Raw genomic sequence first — 17,017 nt, 5'->3', positions numbered from 1 at the left:
CAAGACTTCCTTACTCTTAGCATCTGTGGAACCAAGATTGTTGCAGTAGTGCTGGTTCTGTGCAGTGACACCAATTTTGTGTTCTCTGTAACCTCTAGTGCTTACAAGACAAAACAGTTGTCCTGGCTATGCCCAATGAGTGACATCTTGTAAGGGGGGTGGGGGGGGCACTGGCTGACGGGAGGAAGAGGAGCAGAGCAAACCAGGTCAGGGAATAAAGAACTTGCATTTATAAAGCACCTTTCACGACCTCATGACGTTCCAGAGCACTTTACAGCCAATGAAGTACAGTCACTGTTCTAATGTAGGAATTCATATGCATTTAAAACTAGGACTTTGTTCCAGTCACAATCAGCAATGGCTTGAAGCTCAGCTGTTAAATTGTCCCAGGCTGTGGTAAACACTTACAATTGGTGCATTGTTTAGCTTCATTACTGCTACAACATCAGAGAGAAAATGGAACTCTAATTTTATCACTGCCAGCTCAAACATGGAATTGGCTGGCTCCCAACCACTGCGCTGCAACAATGCCTTACTGTGCTACAGAACTTGAAGCACAAATACAACTAGGAAAACATTCAGCGATGGAATGCAAGGTCTTAATTAAAATGCCAATACCCGATTTTGAAACGATACTGTTTTAATTCCGTTAGCCCTAACCATTTACAGTCTTGTAAGTGGTTTTAAATGACCTCCAATGGAGGAAAACTAAGTGACAAAGTAGTTTTGGGAAATATTTTCCAAAAGAAAATTCACAAGAGGTTTTAATTATGGAAGCTAAAAAAAAGTGCATGATTCCAGCAGTTGCTTTCATCAGCAAATCACCACATTTGCCATGTTTACCTAAAAGAGTTCCCAATTAAATTGCCACTTTAATGCGGATTTAAAACTAGTGAGATTTACATTAAAACCCTGATTTAATTGGGGAGAATTCTGTCTTATTCCTGGCTGGAATGGAAGGTTCTAAATATGTTGCCTCTCCCCACCTTCCTTACCGATTGTAGGGGCATTGCTTTTGTAGCCACTATGATGCACAACATAGAAGATAGGAGCAGGAGTAGGCCATTCGGCCCCTCGAGCCTGCTCCACCATTCAATGCGACATGGCTGATCATCCAAATTCAGTACCCTGTCCCTGCTTTCTCCCCATATCCCTTGATCCCCTTAGCCTTAAGAAATATATCTAACTCCTTCTTGAATATATTTAATGAATTGGCCTCAACTGTCTTCTGTGGTAGAGAATTCCACAGGTTCACCACTCTTGGGTGAAGAAATTCCTCCTCATCTCTGTCCTAAATGGCTTACCCCTTATCCTTAGACTGTGACCCCTGGTTCTGGACTCCCCCGCCATCGGGAACAGCCTTCCTGCATCTAGTCCTGTTAGAATTTTGTAAGTTTCAATGAGATCCCCTCTCACTCTTCTAAACTCTAGCGAATATAAGCCTAATCAACCCAATCTCTCCTCGTAAGTCATTCCTGCCATCCCAGGTATAAGTCTGGTGAATCTTCGCTGCACTTCCTCCATGGCAAGAACATCCTTCCTCAGATAAGGTGACCAAAACTGCACACAATACTCAAGGTGCGGTCTTACCAAGGCCCTGTACAACTGCAGCAAGACATCCTGGCTCCTGTACTCGAATCCTCTCGCTATGAAGGCCAGTATACCATTTGCCTTCTTAACCACCTGCTGCACCTGCATATTTACCTCCAGCGACTGCACAAGGACACCCAGGTCTCATTGTACTTCCCCTTTTCCCAATCTATTGCTGTTCAGATAATCTGCCTTCCTGTTTTTGCCACCAAAGTGGATAACCTCACATTTATCCACATTATACTGCATCTGCCCAATTGCCCAACCTGTCCAAATCGTACTGGAGTTTCTCTGCATCCTCCTCACAGCACACACGCCCACTCAGCTTTGTGTCGTCTGCAAACTTGGAGATATTACATCTAGTTCCCACGTCTAGATCATTAATATATATTGTGAATAACTGGGGTCCTAGCACCAATCCCTGCGGTACCCCACTAGTCACTGCCTTCCACTCGGAAAAAGACCCGTTTATTCCAACTCTTTGGTTCCTGTCTGCCAACCAGTTTTCTATCCAAGTCAGTACCTTACCCCAATCCCATGTGCTTTAACTTTGCACGCTAGTCTCTTATGCGGGACCTTATCAAAAGCCTTCTGAAAGTCCAAATACACATCCACTGGTTCTCCCTTATCTGTTCTACCAGTTACATCCTCAAAAAATTCCAGTAGATTAGTCAAGCATGATTTACCTTTTGTAAATCCATGTTGACTTTGTCCCATCCTGTCACTGTTTTCCAAGTGCTCTGCTATTACATCTTTTATAATGGACTCTAGCATTTTCCCCACTACCGGTGTCAGGCTTACCGGTCTATAATTCCCTGTTTTTTCCTCTACCACCTTTTTTAAATAGTGGGGTTACATTAGCTACCCTCCAATCCATGGGAACTGTTCCAGAGTCTATAGAATGTTGGAAGATGACCAGCAATGCATCTATTATTTCTAGGGCCACTTCCTTAAGTACCCTAGGATGTAGATTATCAGGCCCTGGGGATTTATCGGCCTTCAATCCTGTCAATTTCCCTAACACTATCTCCCTACAAATACTGATTTCATTCAGTTCCTCCCTCTCATTAGACCCTATGTTCCCCGACATCTCTGGGAGTTTGTGTCCTCCTTTGTGCAGAACCAAAGTATGTATTTAATTGGTCTGCCATGTCTTTGTTCCCCATTATAAATTCCCCTGATTCTGACTGCAAGGGACCTACGCTTGACTTCACCAACCTTTTTCTCTTCACATATCTATAGAAGCTTTTACAATCTTTTTCTCTTCACATATCTATAGAAGCTTTTACAGTCAGTTTTTATGTTCCCTGCAAGCTTACACTCATACTCTATTTTCCCCCACTTAATTAATCCCTTTGTCCTCCTTTGCTGAATCCTAAACTGTTCCCAATCCTCAGGTTTGCTGCTTTTTCTGGCCAATTTATATGTCCTGTCCTTGGATCTTATGCTTCCCTCATTTTCCTTGTTAGCCAATGTTGAGTCACCTTTTTTGTTTTATTTTTATGCCAAACAGGGATGAACAAATTCTGTAGTTCATCCATGCGATCTTTAAATGTTTGCCGTTGCCTATCCACAGTCAACCCTTTTAAGTAACATTCCCCAATCCATCCTAGCCAACTCGCACCTCATACCATCGTAGTTTCCTTTATTTAAATTCAGTACCCAAGTCTCAGACTCAACTAGTTCGCAGTAGTGTGACTTCTAGAAGTAGTTTGATTTAACAGAGTTACAAAAGGTGGTAAGAGCTATTTCCACTATGTCACCCAATTTGAACCTCTGACCCTTATCCCATATAATCTATTGTTCCAACAAAAAAAGAGACCCAACTTTAAGTTTCTCTTCATATTTGTATTTTCTCAGAACCAGACAGCAACCTAGTGAGTCTGCACTGTACTTTCTCTAAAGCTTCAATATCCTTCCTATAGTTTGCAGCCCAATACAGTACTCCGATGGCTCAACGTAGTTGGATGCAAGATAGTACTGCAATTAGAACTGGTTACTCTGCTCTTTAAATGTAACTGTGACTGTGTTGGAATTTTTGATAGAACGAGGAGTACTTAGAGAAGAAAAACATTGGTCTCGGTTTTGGTTATGTTCTACATGTTTGTAGATGAACAAGCTATAGCCACATCGATTCTTTTGCCCGGATTATTTTAGTACCCAAATTAAACACTGCAGCAACTCGAGTGTTCACTGTAAGAGTTGTTATAGTAATGGTGAAAAATGTGAATACTTGACATACTTAATATTCAAATAGTCTCTCCATCAATAAAGATGGCCAAAATAACAAAAAGCTGGAAAAAAATCAGCAGGCCAGGCAACATCCGTGGAGTCAACGTTTCAGGTCGAAGGGTCCTGATGAAGGGTCCTCGACCTGAAACGTTGACTCTGTTTCTCTCTCCACAGATGTTGCCTGGCCTGCTGAGTTTTTCCAGCGTTTTCTGTTGTTATTTTGGATTTCCAGCATCCGCAGTATTTTGCTATCGCAATAAAGATGGCCAATTGGATTACATAGGATATACGGTACAGAAACAGGCCATTTGGCCCAACCAGCCCATGCCGGTGTTTATGCTCCACTCGAGCCTCCTCTAAATCTATCAGCATAACCCTCTATTCCCTTCTCTCTCATATGCTTGTCTAGCCTTCCCTTAAATGCATCTATGCTATTTGCTTCAACCACTCCCTGTGGTAGCGAGTTCCACATTCTCACCATTCTTTGGATGAAGAAGTTTCTTCTGAATTCCCTATTGGATTTCTTGGTGACCATCTTGTATTGATGGCCTCTAGTTATGCTCTTCCCCACAAGTAGAAACATTCTCTCTGTATCCACTCTATCAAAACCTTTCATAATTTTAAAGACATCTATTAGGTCACCCTTCCGCCTTTTTTCCAAAGAGAGACCCAGCCTGTTCATCCTTTCCAGATGTGTATACCCTCGCATTTCTGGTATCATCCTTGGCTTATAAAAAAGACACCGTTTTCTCATTAAAAAGGTACATTCACACTGCAGCTACCAGTTTGAGACCTGTAGCGGAGGTTCAGCTTCCAGCCAGTCAGAGCTTCATTTAGTATGGCTAGCTGGAACTGGCTGGAAAAGTCTTGTCCAGGAGATGAACTGTGTGCATGCCTGAGAACAGGCAGGGCGGAGCTCTCTCCCAACCGTTAAAAATGGAACTGTTTAGAAAACAGGAGGGGAGAAAATCCCTGTTGTTTAAACATTTAAAATGGAGTTTAGGCGGACAGACCGCCAAGCACTTTGTAAACCAGGCTCGACACTGCACTGGATTTACCGTCCACATCGTGACAAAGTGGTGCACAACAACCCCCGCTACAGTCTCACTACACTTTCCTCCAGAGTCAGATCAGATCTGGACTATTTTCTTTCAGGACATTTACATTACCAGTTCAGTGTTTGTGCCAATCCTAAATCACTTTGCACCGATGCTACATTTGCCATCTAAAAATGAACCCAAACTCCTCTGTCTTCCACTAAATGTGGCACGGTTGTGGTTTGAGACTGTAGTACTTCTGGCTTGTATTGGGCAACAAATACCAATTTAAAAAAAAAATTTTTTTATATAAAAGGTGCAACTAATTCAATTATGTAGGAATGGATTGTATTTGCAGTTCAAACTCTCATCCTGCTCCCCACAGCAAGTACTGCTCAACAATATGAGCTAACTAGTACAAGTGTTATTCTCAACAAAAAACCAAGCTTTGCAATATCAGTGCCTCTCAACTGTGTTGCAACCTTGTAACACACTCCCAACCCAGCTACTGTTCTGAATGGTAAAACATGGAAGTGATTCTAAAGTTTTATTCATAAATATGTAGATTTGAAACATTAGATTAAATATTGGGTTTTTTAAGGATTTGATTGCTGGGGAGAATTACACCCCCAGCAATGAAAACTGTGACTTTTCATTGATTTTTAATCTTGATTACGTTCTAATGGAAGTTTGGTTTTACACTCCTCTTTATAACAAGAGCATTGTGTGAATCAGTTACACGGTAAGTAAACTGGAATTTGCACCAAAACAGATCATTCACGTGAGTGCATCAAATCTAAACAAACAACTGGCATGATAGAGCACTTTCAACATAGAAAAATGTTCCAAGGCGCTTCACAGAGGTGTAATTTAAAAAAAGACAAGCGAAGAAAGGAAGAGGCAATTATTTCTATGTGGACAAGTTGTCTCTATAGTAAATTTTATTCACAAAAATGGACCACACACAAAAGACTTTTATGCCAAAGAAAATGGCAATAAATACAAAAACGAGGAGAATTCCTACATGGATAAAATATGGCACATAAGTAAAATACATTTAATCTATAGCAAAAATGGAAAAAAAAGCATACTGCATTTCATAAAGTCCCTTTTTAGTACAGATGTTTGTTCAATCACCTAACTTTGCAAATTATTTCGGTCACTTCATTTGGTGAATGTAATGAAGAGAAAGATTTCACTTGTCCATCACAAGCTTTAGTCTCTTCGTACACACAACATCCCAATGGTTCCCAACAATGCATTTACATCAAGATGTATAGTTTTAAACTTATTACCCTACATATTGCATAACTAGTTTTGCTGTTTAACAGTACAGGATGTAAAGGTTTAAGGCATGGTTAACTATAAGATTCTTGACCCAGTACTTGAGCTTTGGGCTCCATAGCAGTAGTGCTGAACGGCACCTTTTTTTTTAATACTTGCAGCTGTCATGGGCCATTGACCCAATGTTGATGAACAAGATTTTCATCGTTTTTTTGTGTTCACTTTAGGTTGTGTGTTTAAAAAGGCATTGGTCCCATGCAATAAGGTTATGAAAATTAGAACAAAAATCAGAAGACTAAAAAGGATATGACAACCGGCTAGCTGTAGATGCACATTTACACTGGTTTCAGCTCTTAACATTTGCCACTACGTCATAGCCGACAGCAACTTGGTGCAGCAAACGTGCGCTGCGTTTGTTTAAAGGAAAATGCCAAGTCCTATTTTAGCAATATTTCTGGCAGCCTCCCAAAATTCAATAAAACATGCAGTGTGTAATTAAAGTCAAAACACCAAATTTTAAAAGTGGGAAGGGGCGCCAGGTACGAGTTCTAAATGATGATTTTAGAATTTTTTCCTTCAAGTCAAAGTGAAACTGAATTATCTTCAGTACTTAAAAACGGTAATTACTGTTACCAGCATGTGGCAATAAAGAATAGGAAAGCAAGACAGCAAAATACTGATTTTATGGATTAGCTGTGCACAGAAAAGGCAGCAATCCAATCTTTTGGACCATTAAATTCATGGAAGACTGTGTAGCAAAACCAAAGCTGTCTAGCTAGTTCATGAAGGCATAATGGGTCACAAAACTGCTCATTAATAATCAACACCGTGATCGGAATATTCACCGCGGTAATCTCCTTGGTACTCATCCGGATACTCTACGGGATAGTCGTCAGGGTATTCGCCTTGGTATTCACCTGGGTAATCGCCATCACTGTATTCTGAGCCATTTGTTCCCTGGCTTCCATTGTGAATGACAGGCTCAGTTGGGGTGGCACAGTATTTGGAGTCGTACACCTGCCGTCCCAAGCCATACACAGTCATACCTGTTTGAGAGGCCCCTTTATTAGTGCCCATCTGCAGCGATATTGTGGAAGTGTCACATTTCTCTGTCGACACTTTTTGGTCATAGATGTGTCTTCTGGTACCTGGGGCTGTCATACCAGCCTGGAGGGGGAGAGAGAGAAAGAAAGAGAGAGGAGGGGGGGGGGGGGGGGGTGGTGGAATTATTCAAGGTGAACAGGGTTTTAATACAGGTATGAAATAGTTGGCAACCACAATTCCAAACTGTAAAACTTCTTGGCAAAAACACAATATGCAAATATTGCCAAAACCTGAAATACAACATCCTGCTTTTGCAGTCAGTCTGCCACCTCACACTGCTCTTCATAAATGGATCAATAAAACATTATGCAAACACTACTGCATATACTCATGTACAACTTGGAAAATGTAGGCCATGGTTTGGGAGTTTAAAGTTTGGGGAGGAGCTATCCTATATAGAAGTTATATATATACACGTAGGCTTTGGATACAGCATGACTCTGTTACTGGAGTCTGTCACATGTTTATTAAAATCAAAGGGTTCAATGTCTTGCAGTCCGGGGAGCTGTGGTGACCCTTGGGCCAGCTCCGCAGCGTGTGGGAAATCCAAATCTGTTGCTGTTTGAAGGAGCTGAGCAGTTTGTTAAAATACATTCTCCAATCTCAGCAGACCATCTCTTTGGAGTCAGGAATTTGAACTCACCAAAGCAGCTTGGGGATTGGGGGTGGGGGGTGATTCAGAGTAAAAGGAGACACAAGTCGGGGACAGTCACCTGCCAGCTAGAGACTAACTGGGCCATAAAGACTTCAACTAAAAGTTTGTAGACAAACTCCAAGTCCCTTTAATATCACATCTGCTACTGGATATATCCAGATCAGTGGCCTTACAATAAAGTAACATTGCATTTCATTTATGCAATAGCTTTGTGGTTTTAAAAAAAATATCTCCAGAGTATCGAATCCACACCATTCTCTGGAATATTACGTTTCTAATATGACTGATGTGCTGCATGGTTTCTACTTCAAAAATATCAGCTATAATGTGTTTTGCTCCCATGTAATGTAACACTGATCCTCATATTATACGTGGATCTGGATTTTTTTGGTCTGGAACGTTGGGTGGGGATAATCACACATGGATCATTTTACACACCAGTATATTTTAAGAATTTCAAGGTTGGCTTCTTCTATACAGAAAAACTGTCTATAGTAGCTCAACATACCAAAATCCCAGAATACTGAAACACTTGATGCACCAAACAGCCTTTACATCACCTTTAGCTGCCTGACTGTTCAAGTCCCAATTCCCCTGAAGGCTTTCACCACTCAACAGTTTAGCTGTAATCAAGACTGTGTGTGAAGTGCTGTGCTCAGCTCAGACTCTCTGCCCTACTGACCAGGGAGGAAGTTACAAACTGCTCACACAGTCCAGATGTGCTCCACTCCACTGACCCGAACTATTTAAAATTAGACTCTGAATTCAAGTGCCAGTGAGTAGACAGCGTTTAAAGCCAGCTATTTACAATATTAGCTCGTAACTTCCTACTTGATCTGGTGAGTGGAGAAGTCTCTGGAGCCATCAGGATTCAGGGGCGAGCAGCTTTCTCACACACTTCCTATAACACTCGCACAACTTTTTGATTTACTGAACAGATCCAGGTCTGCCAGGGGAGGGGTCTACTTAGCCCATAATACCAATGACATCACCTTTCATGGGATTTTTTTTTGCGTCGGGGGGGGGGGGGGGGTGGGAAGGGAAAGAGAGAAGGAATGCAGGGGGAGCAAGAGGGCCCAGCGTGAAAATAGTAAACATCGAAGATAGGAGCAGGAGTAGGCCATTCAGCCCCTCGAGCCTGTTCCGCCATTTACTGAGATCATGGCTGATCATCCAAATTCAGTACCCTGTCCTTGCTTTCTCCCCATATCCCTTGATCCCTTTAGCCTTAAGAAATATATCTAACTCCTTCTTGAATATATTTAATGAATTGGCCTCAACTGCCTCCTGTGGTAGAGAATTCCACAGATTCACCACTCTCTGGGTGAAGAAATTCCTCCTCATCTCAGTCCTAAATGGCTTACCCCTTATCCTTAGACTGGGACCCCTGGTTCTGGACTCCCTGACCATCGGGAACATCCTTCCTGCATCTAGTCTGTCTAGACCTGTTAGAATTTTATAAGTTTCAATGAGATCCCCTCTTTCTTCTAAACTCCAGCGAGTATAAGCCCAATCGACTCAATCTCTCCTCATACGTCATTCCTGCCATCCCAGGTATCAGTCTGGTAAATCTTCGCTGCACTCCATGGCAAGAACATCCTTCCTCGGATAAGGCGACCAAAACGGCACAGAATACTCAAGGTGTGGTCTCACCAAGGCCCTGTACAACTGCAGCAAGACACCCTTGCTCCTGTACTCGAACCCTCTCACTACGAAGGCCAACATACCATTTGCCTTCTTAACCGCCTGCTGCACCTGCATGCTTACCTTCAGTGACTGGTACACAAGGACACCCAGGTCTCTTTGCACTTCCTTTTCCCAATCAATTGCCGTTCAGATAATAATCTGCCTTCCTGTTTTTGCCACCAAAGTGGATAACCTTGCATTTATCCACATTATACTGTATCTGCCCAATCATCCAACCTGTCCAAATCATACTGGAGTTTCTCTGCATCCTCCTCAAAGCACACACGCTCACCCAGCTTTGTGTCGTCTGCAAACTTGGAGATATTCCATCTAGTTCCCTTGTCTAGATCATTAATATATATTGTGATAGCTGGGGTCCTAGCACCGATCCCTGCGGTACCCCACTAGTCACTGCCTGCCACTCGGAAAAAGACCCATTTATTCCAACTCTTTGCTTCCTGTCTGCCAACCAGTTCTCTATCCAAGTCAGTACCTTACCCCCAATCCCATGTGCTTTAACTTTGCACGCTAATCTCTTATGCGGGACCTTATCGAAAGCGTTCTGAAAGTCCAAATACACCACATCTACTAGTTCACCCTTATCTATTCTACCAGTTACATCCTCAAAAAATTCCAGTAGATTAGTCAAGCATGATTTACCTTTCGTAAATCCATGCTGACTTTGTCCAATCCTGTCACTGTTTTCCAAGTGCTCTGCTATTACATCTTTATAATGGACTCTAGCATTTTCCCCACTACCGATGTCAGGCTTACTGGTCTATAATTCCCCGTTTTCTCTCTACCACCTTTTGTAAATAGTGGGGTTACATTAGCTACCCCTCCAATCCATAGGAACTGTTCGAGTCTATAGAATTTTGGAAGATGACCAGCAATGCATCTACTATTTCTAGGTCCACTTCCTTAAGCACCCTAGGATGTAGATCATCAGGCCCTGGGGATTTATCGGCCTTCAATCCCGTCAATTTCCCTAACACCATTTCCCTACAAATACTGATTTCATTCAGTTCCTCCCTCTCATTAGATCCTATGTTCCCCGACATCTCTGGGAGGTTATTTGTGTCCTCTTTTGTGAAGACAGAACCAAAGTATGTATTTAATTGGTCAGCCATTTCTTTGTTCCCCATTATAAATTCCCCTGATTCTGACTGCAAGGGACCTACGCTTGACTTCACCAATCTTTTTCTCTTCACATATCTATAGAAGCTTTGAGTCAGTTTTCATGTTCCCTGCAAGCTTACTCTCATTCTATTTTCCCCCTCTTAATTAATCCCTTTGTCCTCCTTTGCTGAATCCTAAACTGCTCCCAATCCTCAGGTTTGCTGCTTTTTCTGACCAATTTATATGTCCTCTCCTTGGATCTTATGCTATCCCTAATTTCCCTTGTTAGCCACCTTTTTTGTTTTTTTTATGCCAAACAGGGATTAACAAATTCTGTAGTTCATCCATGTGATCTTTAAATGCTTGCCATTGCCTATCCACCGTCGACCCTTTATGTAACGTTCCCCAATCCATCCTAGCCCACTCGCGCCTCATATCATCGTAGTTGCTTGCATGCAGTAACTGAGCAGGTTACAGAAAGGTTAGAACAAGGAAAGTAAATGTGCCATATTACTGAAGATTAGCACCCTTGCAAGGGTAGAATAGGTTTCAGCTGGGAAAAGATCACATCCAGCTTTAATACACACATTCTTCCCGACACTGGGTTGCTTACCTGACTGGCACCTTTGTTTGTTCCCATCTGGAGACTTATGGTTGTTTGATCGTATGGTTTCTCAGTATGAGTCTTCGGATCATAAAGATGTCTTCTAGTTCCATAGGCAGTCATACCTGCTTGGCTGGCACACTTGTTGGTTCCCATCTGAAATTAAATTAATCACAAGATTTCCTTTATGGGGGCATCAAATAAAAAGTAATGACACGTGCGCCAATACAAAGAGTACTATCAATATCTCATAGTTGAATTTAGATAGCATTAATCTGGCCAGTAGCATTTCAAAAGGGCCATTTAAGGGTTGGGACAAGTTTGGGTTCAGCTTTGATTCTTCCCCACCCCGTCCCCATCAATAATACAATAGGCTACTTACTGGCAAAGCTCACTTTAACAATGGCCACTTGCAAAAGCTACTGGGGGTGACCAGTGCCCATGGAACTACATCCCACCCAGCAAGGAGTAAATATCTTTAGGAGGGGAGAGGTGGAAAGGGGGAAAAAATTAGCAATAACGAAAAAAATTCTCCCCAAACAGCAGAGAGAGAAAATGGGTACCCAAATACACCTGGGACACTAGTTTCAAGTCAGTTCAGGGCTCGGAGACTATAGAGAGATACGGCAAAATGAAATGATCACAGGCAGAAACACCAAATCTCAAACAATTTACAGGAAACTTTCTGGTATCCGGCATGGACGGGACCGAGCTGGTGCTGGTATATCAACATTGCCGGAGAATCGAGCGCTATAGTTAAAACATACGGAGCTTCTGAGCTCCGTATCTAGCAACAAACCCTGTTGCTTAGCAACAGCTTCAAAACAATCAGCACAGCTTGCAAGCATCTCTGTAGCTTAGCAACAGCTTCAGTTAGACGCTTGCACAGCCAGAAATGAGTAAAAAAAAAGTTTAAAAAGTTATCTGAACCGACTCCTGAATTTTGCCGGTTAACCGACATTTCCGGTTATTCGAAGGTTTCCTGTACAAAAGAAACCAAGATTTTAGGAAGTTCGACAAGTTGAACGATTTTTTTTTTTTTTTTAATAAATGGTCAGTAATGCATCCGCAGTATTTTGCTATTGTTAAAAACAAAGAACCTTTGTTTTAATTCTCATATTTTCATTCTCCCTGAAACAGGCAGAAGGAACACACCAGTGTAGCAGTGCAGTAACTCTCCTAAATTCCCCTCTTTTTGCACAAGGGCATCTGGCTTCTGTTGACACTTCCCCGTTGATTTGTAACTCAGCAAAGTGGATGAAAACTATAATGGAATGAAGTCTAGTTACTCTGACACCATGTCTTGCTGCTTTAATGTGGGACAAAGATTCTTTATGCTCACGGACCTAAAACTGCTTGTGATAACATCTAAAGTCAATAAATGCATCCAGCTTGGAATGTTTGAGCTTTGCTCTCCACGATCATTCTATTATCATCATGTCCAACCAAAACGGGGGAAAATGTTCTCCCCACACAAAAAGTCTGAGGGTACAAACCATCGTGACCTTTTCAGATGGTAGAGCTACAAATTTTATAGCCACAACCAATGCCACTCGGAGCGGTCAACAAGGATACAGATGTTGCAGTTGCTTTCCCATCGAAAGTGGAGTGCGTCAGTATTGCAAGGCGTCACACAACCAGAGATCAAACGGAGGAAACACATTCTAAGTGTTATGCATTGAAGCGACAGGAACTCAGAGACCATCTGGTCAGGAAGCCAATACTGTAACTGGTTAAACAACTGCATTATTTTATGCCAATATCAAACATAACCGATGCTCAACCTTCACCGGTTTACAGCATTTCTGTTCCATTCTTGGGAAAATTAGGGTTTTATTCCCTGTATCAAGATACAACAATTTGGCAAACTGAAAAAATACACAAACTTTTTTTCCCCCCAACAAAAATATCTCAATTTAGAATGACCTCTGTTCCCAGTTAATTAGTGGGAAGAGAGAAAAACCTCACTATTTAAATTACCTTGAAAAATAATTAATGGGTACCTGAAGTCCGATTACACTTTGTCCAGCCTTCAGTTTTTCTTCCTTGAAGTGCCTTTCTCGTTTATCTGCATATTTAATGCCAATATCCATTCTTGTGTGAAAGCCTTTAGTTTTTGCCTGTTCAAAAGAAATCAAGTATAGCAACTTTGAATGCAAGCCACTGTAACCGAAGGAAACCAACAGTTCAGGCAGTGTTTCCTTTGGAACAATTATAGAAAAGCAACTTACAAAGATTAACAGAAAATCTACATGTGGAACATGGAGACTAAACAAAAACGGGAAGAGAGACAAACAAAATGCAACTCTGCAAAGGAATTGTCCAAGGAACTGCATCAGAATCTGGAAATTAACTCTGAATCGGAGATATTCCTGGTACATAAATCAATCCTTACTTATCTTGGTCCGGTCAAAATCCGTCTTTTGGATTCCCCCCCTGGTGCTCTCTACTGCCTTACCACATCCCCTCTTTGATTTTCAGCACTAAGGGACCAAATTGTTACCTTTGCTAATTTTCCTGGAAAATGTCAACATAGATACAAAATAATTAATTCCAACTTTTTCATTTATATTAAGGCAGCAAGAATTTCAAGCTTTCAGATGACAGGAGACATGAATTTACTTAAAACACTTGGGGGGGAAAAATTGGGTGGAGCCGCAAACGGGGCGCTAAGCTCGCCTGGGCGCCAGATTTTGCGCTGCGATCGGAGCAGCAGCGATCGCCGGAAATTCAGCTTGAGCGCCCCAAGAGGGACACGGGCGAGGCTCGAGGCGCTCCGCGTCCCTCTTAGGGCGCTGAAACTGAATATCGCAGCGCAACGTGCCGCAGCGCCACACGCTGCGGCACGGCGCACTGCGGTACTGCAGGCCTTCCTCCCATTTTTAAGGGGGAGGGGCCTGCACCAGCGCGATGAGCGATCGCGAGTGCCGGCAAAAGAGCCCGGCACCGAGAAGTGCCGGGCTCTCGGAAAACAGCCGGCAATGCCACGGGGGGGGAGAACAGGAGGCCGGGGACGGAGGTGCTGGCAGGCGGCCGCCGAAAAAAAACAGCTGCCCCGCACCTCCACCTTAATTTGCGCCACTGCCGCCACAGGTAGGCCCCGTGAACCGGGCGCGATTAGCGAGCGGCGCTAGAGGCAGTCGCTGCCAAATATCACGATCGGGGCAGTAGCGGGGCGCTGCGCACACCGATGATGTCATCGGTGGCAGGCTAACGGTGCCATTATCGCCCCAGCTAAATTTCGCGGGAGGCGTGGCCAGTGGCACTAAAGCCACTGAGTGCCCTCTTTAGGCGCTAATTGGTGGCGCAGCCCACCAAATTTCTCCCCCTTGCTCTTTCCTGTTTAGCTGCCTCCCTCATCTTACATAGAATTTACAGCGCAGAAACAGGCCATTCGGCCCAAATGGTTTGTGCCGGTGTTTATGCGCCACATGAGCCTCCTCCCACCCATCTACACAACCTTCTATTCCTTTCTCCTTCATGTGCTTATCTAGCTTCCCCTTAAGGGCAGCTATGCTATTTGCCTCAACTACTCGTTGTGGTAGTAAGTTCCACATTCTAACCACTCTTGGGTAAAGAAGCTTCTCCTGAATTTTTTTTTATTGGATTTATTAGTGACTACCTTATATTTATAAACTCTAGTTTTGGACCCCTGCCACAAGTGGAAACATCTCTATGTCTACCCTATCAAACCCTTTCATAATCTTAAATCCCTCCATTAGGTCACCCCTCAGCCTTCTCTTTTCTGAAGAGCCCCAGCCTGTTCAGTCTTTCCTGATGGTTATAACCTCTCAGTTCTGGTATCAACCTTGTGAATCTTTTTTGATCCTTCTCCAGTGCTTCTATATCCTTTTTGTAAGCCAAATGTGGTCTAACCAAGGTTCTATACAAGTTTAACATAACTTCCCTGCTTTTCAATCCTATTCCTCTTGAAATGAACCCCCAGTGCTTTGTTTGCATTTTTTATGGTCTTGTTAACTTGCGTTGTCACTTTTAATGATTTGTGAATGTGTACCCCTAGATCCCTTTGCCCTCTACCACATTGAGACTCTTGTATTCCAAGGAGTATGTGGCCTCCTTATTCTTCCTACCAAAATGAACCACCTTGCACTTATCTATATTGAAATTCATTTGCCATTTACATGCCCATTCTGCAAGTTTATTAATGTCTTCTTGCAATTTGTCACCGTCTTCCTTGGTATTGACTATACCTCCCAATTTGGTGTCATCCGCAAATTTTGAAATTGTACTTCCAATTCCAGAGTCCAAATTGTTTATGCAGTCTAAGGATAAGGGGTAAGCCATTTAGGACTGAGATGAGGAGGAATTTCTTCACCCAGAGAGTGGTGAACCTGTGGAATTCTCTACCACAGAAGGCAGTTGCGGCTAATTCATTAAATATATTCAAGAAGGCTAAAGGGATCAAGGGGTATGGGGAGAAAGCAGGGACAGGATACTGAATTTGGATGATCAGCCATGATCTCAGTAAATGGCGGAACAGGCCCGAATGGCCTACTCCTGCTCCTATCTTCTATGTTTCTATGTAAATTGCCAACAGCAGCACCGATTCCTGTGGAACACCACTTTCCACCAGTCTGAGTAACTCTGCTTCTTGAAGCATTTTTGAAACAAGATGTTTTTCAGCCAGTCTTGGTTCATAAATCTTTTAAGCAACTGAGCAAGTTTTGGCCTCACGAGAGTGGCTTGCCGTTGACTGATTGCAACAGATTATACATCCACAGGTAATATTTTTTTTTAAATACAGTATAAAGCATCGCGGAGCAGATACTGCCCATCTACACCTGATCCAATGCTAGCTAATCCTTTTGTATTCATTTTATTTGTAACTTTATAAACGTTAATTGTTTCAGCACTGGCAAGATTTTTTCCCCCCCCCCCTACATAATCAAAGCCAAAATTGAGCATCAAAACTGCTTAAAGGATTCCAAACAGATAGAGACCTGCTTCTTTAAAATACCGCAATATAAAGAATGGGCTCGGAAAGTAAAAAACAAATAGATGCTGAGCAAAATAACGGCCAATTAGAGGGGCAAGACTGAAATTGGGGGGGTGCGCGGGAAGTAGTAAGAGGAGTAGAGGAACTTGGCAAGCATCCAGAAGAGATATTGATCCATCTCAAGATTAAGAAAATTTTGATTTTTGCGACCGCAATGTTCCGAGGGCCAATGGTAGGGTAGAAAAAAAATCATTTAGTCAGAAAATATGACTCAGACAAGTGAGCAGAGGAAGAGAGAAATCAGCAGCAGCACAAAGAAACAGATGGACCACAGTGAATACTCATCCCTGTGTAAGGAATGAGCATTCCAAATAATTCAGATTCATCTAGACCATGGCGGTGATTGATTTGTGATGGTGGAAGTTCCAGTACTTTAGCAACAGATACAATTTCCATTCAGATTTAACTTTTTTTAAACCCTAGCATACTGGGCCAAATTTTATAGGTCAACAGCATTCACAGTTGCGCTGGAGCACATTTTTAAGTTAATGCTGCATAACAGGAGTTTCAAGTGTGCTAAAGAGCCAAAGAAAGGATTACTGCCCACAGATACAAGAACACACTTTCACAGTACAGGAAACTCTCTTTTAACCGACACCTAAATATCCGGAAATCTCTCTTAACCGGCAAAATTCAGGAGTAGGTTCAGGTAAGTTTTGCTATATATTAGTGGCCGTGTAACCGGGGTT

At 42.5% G+C, this 17,017-nt stretch overlaps 1 protein-coding gene across 1 annotated transcript in view; it reads right to left on the bottom strand.

Moving 5' to 3' along the window:
* Positions 1-5,782: 5,782 nt before the first annotated feature.
* cnn3a (calponin 3, acidic a) overlaps positions 5,783-17,017 on the bottom strand; it is a 66,215-nt gene continuing 54,980 nt past the window's right edge. Inside the window, exons 5-7 of the mRNA XM_085983283.1 lie at positions 13,315-13,431; positions 11,321-11,467; positions 5,783-7,310 (exon numbers count right to left, since the gene is read on the bottom strand). Of these exons, the coding sequence (XP_085839409.1) occupies positions 6,957-7,310; positions 11,321-11,467; positions 13,315-13,431 (618 nt within the window). The 3' untranslated portion in view covers positions 5,783-6,956. The remainder of the gene's footprint in view (positions 7,311-11,320; positions 11,468-13,314; positions 13,432-17,017) is intronic.

This window comes from Somniosus microcephalus, chromosome 3 (assembly GCF_052327205.1).
Source record: "Somniosus microcephalus isolate GS21.2 chromosome 3, FLI_Smic_1.0, whole genome shotgun sequence".
NCBI lineage: Eukaryota > Metazoa > Chordata > Chondrichthyes > Squaliformes > Somniosidae > Somniosus > Somniosus microcephalus.
The sequence above is the reverse complement of the archived record's forward strand: the minus strand, read 5'-3'. Positions and strand labels throughout refer to the sequence as shown.